Below are 10478 nucleotides of genomic sequence, written 5' to 3'. Positions count from 1 at the left end.
CAGCTCAGTGTGTTTCTCCACCAGTGTTTTTGAGGGCGTGCCTGACTAGCAGCTAAGCTTATGACGCATGTTACAAAGTGACACAACTTGTTAACGGAAGTAAAGGCTTGACTACAAACAAGCTGTTTTCAGTCAGTTCAGAGCAGTGTTTTCTGTGGGAGATAGGAACTCAATTTGGGGTGGACTTTGGGCTTTTTCACTTTGCAAAACGTACATGCACAAAAAAGATATATAACTCAATAAGGCATCTGTATCTATTGCTGGCGGATTTATCTTGATGTACATATAACTCTTTTAGTTGTTTTAGACATGCTCAATAACAATCATGTATTAGAAATGGTCAAATAACAACTTTTGTAGTCTGAGTCTGTCGCTGAAGATTGTTTAGACTTTTTTCATGGTGTCTCTGGGTTTTATAATTACTGCTGATTCAAACAACAGGGAGAGGTGAGTCAAGTTACAAAAGTATCTTTCTCTTGTCACAAGGGGGCAGCAAAGATCCACACAGCACAGGTTTTATTAACTGACTCAGTTTCAAGGGAGAACAAATGAGCACTCTCTCAGAGTAAGCACATTTGGATGACTTCTGTAAAATATTAAGATCCCAAGAAGACTGCTTTCAATGAAAGTTGAATGATGATATTCAGTGTTACTGCACATGGATACTTGCCTGGTTACAGTGCTAGCTGGCCTTAAGAAGTTCACAACAATGATCAGAACCATACTATGAAATAGTTTTGTCAGAGAGATGTACATTTAAACAATGTTTTCAGGATGCACCTCATCAGTGATACAGAAATTAGGCTATATCATATGCCGTATGCGTATGTTTGACCTACGGGTGGGCAGGGATGAAAGGCTCTCCCTCAGAGTTCCCATCGTAACATTCTCATTGTCTGAAATTTGCTAAAGCTGGGCTCAAAGGGAGCAGCCTATGCAGTGTAGTCCTGGGTCCAGCATGCTCCCATTACTGCTCCTCTTATTTGATTAAATGTACCCTAACTCAGTCCAAACCCACACTGTGCATAATATCATCACAGATTACAAGTGTGTAATAAAAAGCACATTGAACTTGAAAGGGCACCTTATGTGAATGCGTATAATTATGGATATCAAAATATCATCATTTGTTTAATTGTGAGGCCTTGCCAAGAGGTATGTAATTGCTTGAAAGATATATGGCTGACATTGGATTGCAGGGTCTGAGATGTGACCTGGGACTGGGTTTGGCATGTACAGAGGCAGGGCAAGGGTCGGGCCTAAGGCCAACTTCCTGTTTTGCGTGTGTATGTTATAGCCAACAGAGAGATACTTGTTTCAAAAACCTTTTCATTTATATGACAATTGCAAAACAATATGACAATAGAATTATTGAGAGATACTACAATAACAGCCAATACCTGACTCAGTCATCACTTAATTTAATTGAAGTATGTGTCATCAAGTCTGTGTATTACCTCCCATGCAACTTGTATCCTAACAGGGCTGCACTACACTGTTATGAAATTTAAGGAAGTCCTGGAATTATAAATAAGAGGGCATTTTAGAAATGTTTTGGTTGTGAAATAAGATCAGAATATAGGGATCATATCCGAATTAGGTTATATTTCTATCACTGATAGTGGGCTCATGGTAAATGGCTTGCAGTGATTGTATGTCTCACGCCATCCCCAGAGGTCAGCCAAAGCCTGACCCAGAAGTTGTACTTGTTTATTATATATCCTACAGTATTAGAAGAACAGGTGTTGGCCCTTAATGATCCCTGTGGGAATTTGGTTTCATCTTTGATTAATTGGAATGTTAACAGGAGAAGAGTTAACCTAATAGCTTCTTGTTGCCAACCCAACGGAAGTTTTTAGGGGGCGAGAAAGGAAAGGGGTTAAAAATAGACCCCATCAGTGCACGATGGGAAAAGAACCACCATTTAAATCCCGACAAAGCAATTTGCAGCTCATAATCAAGAGAACGGAAACATTTTATCGCATTTCCCTTTACAGTATAAGCTGGCCAGTTCCGCTACAGCCACAGCAGAAATTAACATCACCCAAATGCTGGTAAATGCTGGCTGGTGCGTTACGTTGTGTTATGTGCCAACAGTTATCGCTCGGAGGTGGTATCCCATGACGTTTCTGGATGGAGTTATTTTTCATCATCATAAATGGGATAGCAGTTAGTGTCATACAATAAATAATATAGGCTAATAGCATTTTAGAAAATCATTTTAGCATCCAACACCTCTCCCCTGAAGGTCAGAGTCAGAGCTCCCCCCGATTTGGCCGGACTGCTCAGCGATGGTGCGTAGGCTATGTGACATTTGAGTGGCCCGGTGGTGGTTGGAGGATAAACAGAGGTCAGAGCGTGATGATTTTTCTCTGTGAATAGATGACAGTGGTGTGTATTTATAGACACGGTATTTCTAGACATTTGATGAACCTCTGTTGACCAGAGTCCAGTCCAGTTAACAAACGCACGGTTCCTATTTATAAACGGTGGCGGTATAATCAACACACTCTATTGTAAGTATTTGGACTTATTAAAGAAGTATTACATGTAATCTATTGTTTCGCGGGGTTGTCATTAAGATAGAAATCAGCAGTCACTGAAAACATCACGTAGATCACCGTGACAAGTTGGAGATGCACCAGAGGAGCGTTCTGAAAATAAACAGCTCTATATTGAGTAATGTCGTAGAAATAGCAGATAAACGGCGGACAGAATGAAACTTCTGCTCCAACAAGAGAGAAAGAAAAAAACTCATGCTGATTGGAACAATTGCCGGATTTTCTGCGAATCAAATCTTTGCATATTTTCCTGTTTGGAGCAGATGTATACCAAACAGTGGTGACCCCCACTCTCCTTTTCAATGGGGTTGGGGTGATGTGCACCGCTTCTAAGTGGAAACTGTTGCTCTTCAATCTCAAACATTAGCGAGAATGCCAGGAATTCAATTGTGTGCTGGCATTGGGAAACCTGCAACCTGCGCGTGACTTGACCGGCCGGGTCGCATCGCCGGTGCCCTGTAGAGCGTGCAGGCTGTCGTGCCCGGAACGAGTTCAGGTACGCTCCTGCGCATGTGTGTCTGAGGGTGTTTGTGTTTTTGACGAAGAAGAAGCGAGGGTCAAATGTGTTTCTTCTACAATGAGTTGACCTCATTCGTCTTGTTGATTATAATCTGTCATCTCTGAGAGCACAACAAAGGATGCAATCACGGTTATTCAGTGCGCGCTCAGCGGAAAAGACGCATGAAAGCAAAACCGCACATTGCCCTAAACCTTTTCACCTCTTACAGAAATAATTGAGATTTAACAGAAACATCGATTCTCCACCTATACAATAGGGACAAGTGTGGTAAGAGCTAAAGTAATTGTTGTTTTTGTTGCGCGTCCGCTAATGCCACGCGCTGTCAGCCTTTGTTATTAGGTTCATATATGGAAAAACAGCCTATAATGTCCATATATGGTGAAGTTTTTGTTTAAGGTATAACTCACAGTAATGATAAACTAAACGTTCGCCAGCTAAGTCTACAATGGGAAGTCTATTTAATTGAATAGTGAAACGGCCTGGTAGAAATGAATTTAATTATTTTATAAGTAAAGGGTAATTTATTTCACGTTGTCTGTAGCACATGTTCTGAGCAACCAAGGCGCAATATATGTCCCAAAACGAAACAACATGCACATCCTGGTTTTATAAAATGTGAAAGAGGACTATATTTTAAAGCCGGCCTGTGTTGGAGCCATGAACCTCGGCTGGCCTTATCTCTCTCAGCCCCTGAGACATCCTGTATGCAGGCCCATTGTTCCCGGCCGCCCGGCTGAACTGTCAACCTTTCTGCGCAAATGCACACCTGCCGCGCCCGAGTCCACCAGATACAGATATATTCGGTTTTGGGGGCAGTTAAAGAGAAGATGTGGGGTTTAAACTTTGACCCCCCAAAAGGTGTAGCCTATTTATGTGTTGCATGCATGTGTTGCAGAGGTTGGACACTGTATGGGTAACATACGGGGAGTAGCTAACAAACAGTCCATTTTTGTCGACAAACAAGGACTAGGCTGTAAGCAAGATAAAAACAAATAAACAACATAATCTATCATCACGAACTATGGCTATGTTTTAGCTATATATTCACCCAAAAGCTACTGTGATGTCTGGTAGGCCCATGCTGATAATAAAAAAATATATATATTCACGATACTGTATAGGCCTATATAAACTCAACTTGTGTTTGTTTTTCTCTTTGTGAAACCCCCCCCCCCCCCCATTAAAATGATGTATTGCGTGTTAACTGATGTATTACAACGCCTAAATCAAGGAGAACTTTAAAATAATCAAATCCACCTCTGTCTGTATGGTTTATGTAAAGGTTAGTTACACTCTCCGAAACATAATTTCTTATAAAACACTTGTATTTATTATTTTTGGGAGAATGTTTAGGATACACTTGCCTTTCAAACGCGCCCTTATCTCCTTATTGTTTACAAAACATTAATGTGAGGAAGCAGAGAATGTACACAGCCACAATTCAGGCTCGCTTCGACGCTCCCTCTGCACAGGAGGATGGACCGTGTCAGTGTTACTCTGACTGGGCAACATCGACTGGGACCACGATGGTTGATTAGCACCGAAGCTGAAGGCATTTTCACTTCGTTTTACACAGGCGTATTAGGCAAACGACGTAAAGAGCTTGTTTGTGCTCATTGATCCCGACGGCTGGCTTAAAAAAAAGACGCTTTTGTATAGGCCTATGTTCGACCATTTAGCCAATATAATTAATTATGCAGAATTTGGCTAAGGGATGGACGGAAAATGTTCTCTCTGTGAGTTCCTGCAATACTTAACTTTTAAATGTCCTCTGAAAACCAGTCTGCAAAGGATCATTCTGTAGCATAACTGGTATAAAGATATTTACATTTACATTTATTCATTTAGTTGACGCTTTATACAGAGATATACAGTGTTTTACAAGGACTTTAGCAACAATAAATATATGTATATAATGAGTATTTTATCTTTCAACATTTTGGACTTCGTGTCTTTCTGACCTTTTTTGTTTTAAACGATAGGCCTACTTTAAAAAATAGGCTGCATACATAAAAGCAAGTCAACGCAACTTTAGGCTGGTTACACACAAAACATGTAGCCAACATAAAAAACATATATGTTAAAAATGAATCTGTGTTAATAATTATATAAAAGGTTTTTTTTGTTCTATTTTTCCTCATGATGAATTCCTATTGTTGTTTTCTGTTGCGCTCGTTGCATTTTTATTGCCCCCTTTATTTGAATTTAAGCTGAGGCGTTTAAAAGATAATAAACTTAAAAATCTTTAAATCTACAGGTTTACATATGGGAAAGTATCACATATAAAGAACCCTTTCAAATGGTGTTACACATCCAAACAACCCTTCACTAATTCCAATACCATGGCACAATAATGCTGCTATTATCATAAGTAGACCCAAAATCTTAGGCCTACTTAGGATAATAGAAGCAGCTATTTGTCAAGAGATCATTCTGAAATTGTGTTGTCGTTTTAATTCGTTGTTGGGTCACTGATATAGGCATGGGCGTGAATGTGTTTTCTTTTTCTTGGATGGTGAGCCTGTGTTTTACAGTCGATGTGGAGCACAGAGGGTGGATCAAGGTGAATGTGTGAATACACCTCGAGGCGCTCTAAAGTCATTTTGAGAGATCCTGGACTATGCTGGGCTTCAGCCTGAACCCCGGCGCCAGATAGGCCTGCGTCTGAGCTGTGAAGGATGATCCCCCCATCTAATTTCTAATCTAATTTGCAACGAGCTGTTAGATGTTGTATTCTGTAATTGGTCCGCTATTAAAATCATATCTGTGAGGCTCTGTCAAAACAGTAAACTTTAAGTGATACACCCCTCAAATGTAAAAGTTAAATCCAGACGGCACTAATATATCTATGCGTTGTGATAATATAGTGATTATAGGAGGGACGGGGTTGGGATCAAGTCGGTGTATTAAGGCATTTCATTCGTCAGCATCTCTCTTTTATCAAGAGGCTAGCTGGCCCTTAGGGCGACGGGACGATCCTCTGGGACTCACGGCAACGTGTCTACGTAATTCAAAAGGCTCACACTAAAACACAATTTAGGAGGAGGAGCTGTCTGTCTGAACTTTATACTTTCATCCTCCAGAGAAGACTCTCCGGCAGCCTACATCAATAGATTGCAGCAAAGTGACTGTTTGATAGGACAGCATGGGACTGCGTGTGTGTGAAGTCACACTTTGCTGGTTATCATGGTCACCTGTTACAAGGCTTTGCATTACCAATTTTTTTATTACACTTCCTGTCTTTGTTGACTTTATTTCCTAAATGGTCCATTTAGGAAATAAAGTCCATTGACGTTATTGTATTTCTTGTTGGCAGCCCTCACAGGTAACATCTAGACCTACAGTTAAGAAGGAAAAACACAACTAATGCTACATAACACTGGCAAATGTGTCATGATATCCGAATTTTATTATTACTGTTATTATTATTATTTTTTATTATCATCGTTATTACTTTGTTAACATAATTATTCTTTATTATTATCTGTCCCGTTGTTTTTGCTGCTGTTATTTGCTGTTGCGGACTATAAAAGTACATTTAGAAATAAAGGAACTAAACTAAACCTCTTATTGTTGTTGTTCCTTATCACATATGCAACGCAAAAGACATATCATATTATGGGTTGATAACTTTGAATTTAATCTGTGTGTTTTTAGTTCTTTTGCCGTGCTTGGAATTGAGCCGTTAAAAAATATAATAAAATAATATACCCGAGGACGACGATCGCCTCCATGCATCGCCATTTTTTTCACTGGCACGGGATAATTTGCATTATCCCGTGTAAAATACAAATTATAAAATACAAATTATATATATTATTATATAAATGACATATATATATATATATATATATATATATATATATATATATATATATATATATATATATATATATATGCTTAGTTGGGTATGATGCCTACTGCATGTTTTTCTGTAGAGCAGTTGAGCAGTAACAGCCTGAAAACATTTACACAAGACATTTTAAATAGCCTGTGGGACACAGATGATCAATTACACTGTAAAGTAAATGCATATTATTATTGTAATTATCATTATTAATATTATGATTTAGTTATTACTGTTGGTGAAATGTTTTCTATTGTATCTAGCCACACTAGTGGGGTAAATTGGCCCTTAATAGATGGCCTATATTACAATAAATAACCCAAAAGTAATATATCCCTGGCATTTCTGAACAAACTGTAAAAATGTCTGTAGGTTATATTAACAATATAGTACTTTTATGCTGCATTACCTACACAGAGTTGTGTATTGTTGATAGCTGTTTGTCTAGTGCCAACAGTGGTTATCACAGCCTAAAGCATAAAACAGATTACTTCATGACCACTGCATTACTTTAAGAAATACAAGTTTATTAAGAAATTCACAAACCTAGAAAAGAGGGAAAAGTGCTAATTAAAATGAAACATGGCCCCAACATGAATGAGACAATATAGCTAATCACGTTTATAAAAAAATAATAATCAGAAAGATTAACAAAACCTGGCAGTGGCTGGCGTCATATTGAAAATTGTATCATACATACATATGGGATCAAGAAATATGAAAAACCCTGAATTGCATTTTTGGCAGTCTGATGGATCTCTACACCCGCTTTCACCTTTTTAACCCAACACAGTTCACAACCATGACACGAGGTGAAGCTTCACGATGCAGGCCTGACTCTGCCTAAGTTACTAAGAAGGCCAAATTGAGCTCTGATTCAATTACATATTAAAGCACTGGCTTAATTAGGGCATCATATATTCACCTTTCATTTGGCAATAGTTAGGATAAGCCGTGCGTAAAGAAATAATTACGCATACCAATAACACACAGCTGCAGCAATGTCAGCAATGTCTATCCCCGTGAAATGAAAAGCTTTTCATAGGCACAATTATGACTACAATACCAAGTAAGGGCCATCAGTCCAAGTGTAATACAGGCGCACGAAATGGCTCCCAGAGGTTGTGCTACCTGGTGTGTCCGGATGACTTTATCTCCCGATTCCATTTTGTAAAACTTTCTCAACATCAGCTCGCGCATAACTCCCCATTGGCACTTATGGATGTCAGCTGGACCCAAACAGCTCGTCAGAATAGTCTCTTCAAAATACTCTTGGTTCCTTTTGAAATCACAGGAATTAACTCTTGGTCTTAGAGTCCTCATTTAACACAGACCATTTGGTAAACTTTAAATATCAATCCTTGTGTGTAACGCCGAGTGTTTGGTCTCGTGTTCCCAGTAAGAGCAGTGCATCATTGAGAGCTCCGCGGGCTGGCGGGAGCAAGCGAACTGAAGGCCCGCTCCGTTACTGGAGGAGACCGGAGGTGGTGCCGCGGTGGCCGGGCTCAACTGCTGGGCATGATGGGGATGCGCGGGATGGTGATGGTGACTCATGCCGTTGTAAGAGTTCACCATGCTGGGGAGCGCCATGCTCTGCACCCGGGAGTAGGGGTTATAAGATGAGGGGGCTGACAGCCCCTTCACGTTCACCGGACTCACGTTGCCGCTGGCCATCTGGCAGGACGTGTAGGACATCGGAGTGGGCGGCTGGCCTAGCGACCAAGAGTTGTTCATGAAGCTAGACTGCAGGTACTTGGGTGGTGACAAGTAGCCATAGCCGTCTCCTCCGAACAAGGACTTGCCCGGCTGGAAGTGCGTCGGTGGAGGTCTGAACGGCCGCTTCATCCTGCGGCGTCTCCTGTAGTTCCCCTTTTCAAACATGTCCTCACAGGCTGGGTCGAGTGTCCAATAATTCCCCTTTCTCTCCCCGCCACCCTCCCGCGGAACTTTAATGAAGCATTCGTTGAGACTCAGGTTGTGTCTGATACTGTTCTGCCAACCTTTTTTATTTTTCTCATAGAAAGGAAATTTGCTGATTATATACTGGTAAATACCGGACAGAGTGAGGCGCTTCTCTGAGCTTTCCCGAATGGCCATGGCAATGAGAGCGACGTATGAGTACGGTGGTTTCTGGGACGGATCCGGCTTCTCCGGGACTTTGTCCTGGGCCGGCTCCTCTTTGGGTCGCTCTTTCTCCTTGGTCGTGTTGGTGTCATGGATCATTAAGGCCATTGCGTCATCCTCCGGGTTTTGGTAAGTGGCCATCATTGCGCACACCAAAACAAAACAAGTCCAGTCCAAATTTCGAAAAGCAAACCTTTTAACGGCGCTTGCAACCCCGATGAGCAAAATTTGTGTTGCAGGACCTCAGGATGCACCGCGAAACGAAAGCTCCCAAACTGCGCACAGAGAAATCTTTATTTTGCGGCTCAATGGGTGTCAAGCACCAGACCTTCCTCTCTCTCTTCAACGGGAATATTTCTACACTGGTTTCTGATGGAGGCGCAACCCAAGTTGTGGTTTGTGAGTCTGTAAGCCCAGCCCTTTCCTACTTTTTTTCAGGTCCACTGACAGGCTGCTTTTCTCCATTGCTCTCTACTGGGCGACGTAGTGCCCTGTGATTTGTGCGTATTTGAGTTCCGCCTCCGGTGTTTACGGTGAATGAAAAAGTAATCATCTCTTCTTAACATGTTGAAATTCGTTTATATCACACTAGGGTCAAAATAGCAACTATGGACAGTAAAAATATATTTGCACTCAAACCTCAAACAGGATAGAAATCATTGAGAAACATTCAGTGCTGAAAAACTATGGCATTAAAGTTTAACTTTCAGGAAGTTGTTAAAGCACATAGGCTATCCTATTTTTCTAAATTCTATAGTATAAAAGACTATTAAATATTTTTCTTTTGCTTTCAGGGTTAGAAAGAAACAAAGAAAGAAATCACTGATTAAATGAATTTGTGATATTTTCGTACATAATGCAGGCCAAAATCAAATACTTGGAACAAACTCTAAAACTCTAAAAGTCATACTTTTGTAGATTTGTTTCACGTCCCGCGAGCAGGTCAAAATTTCACACATCTTAAATGTAAAATACAATAAGTTAATTTTGTCTCCTGGACAAACAGAAGACATGCACATTTGCAAGCGGCTGCATGTCCACAGCTCTAAGAAAACCTGGATAGATAGTGCTGCATAATTAGCTCACAGTGAGAAGGAAGCGCACGGAGAGGTATACATTTCTCTGGCCACCCATGAGGGTCCCCTCGGCTTTCCTTGGGAGTGTATTTCCGTGCTCTGGGAGTCTGTGCAGGTGGAACAGCATTGGCATGTGTGTCATCACCCTGCACCCAGTCTGCAGCCTGGCCGCAGCAGCTGAACCGCGGTGAGAGCCAACCCTCTCTCAACGTGCAATTACCACAGAGTCACAGTTTCAAGCGTTCCAGCGCGGTGTTATTTCTTGTTCCAATGTCCCTTTCTCATGTTTAAGACGCAGAGCATTCCCCGATAATCTCAATACCACTATCATGCCTCTGCTTTGTAAGTAT

At 40.9% G+C, this 10478-nt stretch overlaps 1 protein-coding gene across 1 annotated transcript; it reads right to left on the bottom strand.

Annotated features, from left to right (window-relative positions):
• Nucleotides 1-7453: 7453 nt before the first annotated feature.
• Nucleotides 7454-9404, bottom strand: foxl2a (forkhead box L2a). Its single transcript, XM_046073862.1, has one exon. The coding sequence runs from the start codon at nucleotides 9194-9196 to the stop codon at nucleotides 8276-8278; it is 921 nt and encodes a 306-aa protein (XP_045929818.1). The 5' UTR covers nucleotides 9197-9404; the 3' UTR covers nucleotides 7454-8275.
• Nucleotides 9405-10478: the final 1074 nt, after the last annotated feature.

This window comes from Micropterus dolomieu, linkage group LG17 (assembly GCF_021292245.1).
Source record: "Micropterus dolomieu isolate WLL.071019.BEF.003 ecotype Adirondacks linkage group LG17, ASM2129224v1, whole genome shotgun sequence".
Lineage (NCBI taxonomy): Eukaryota > Metazoa > Chordata > Actinopteri > Centrarchiformes > Centrarchidae > Micropterus > Micropterus dolomieu.
Note: the sequence above shows the minus strand (reverse complement) of the source record. Positions and strands in the feature narration are given on the sequence as shown.

Bases quoted from the DNA above. Each gene is read 5' to 3' on its own strand.
- foxl2a (XM_046073862.1), bottom strand. From the start codon at position 9,196: ATGATGGCCACTTACCAAAACCCGGAGGATGACGCAATGGCCTTAATG.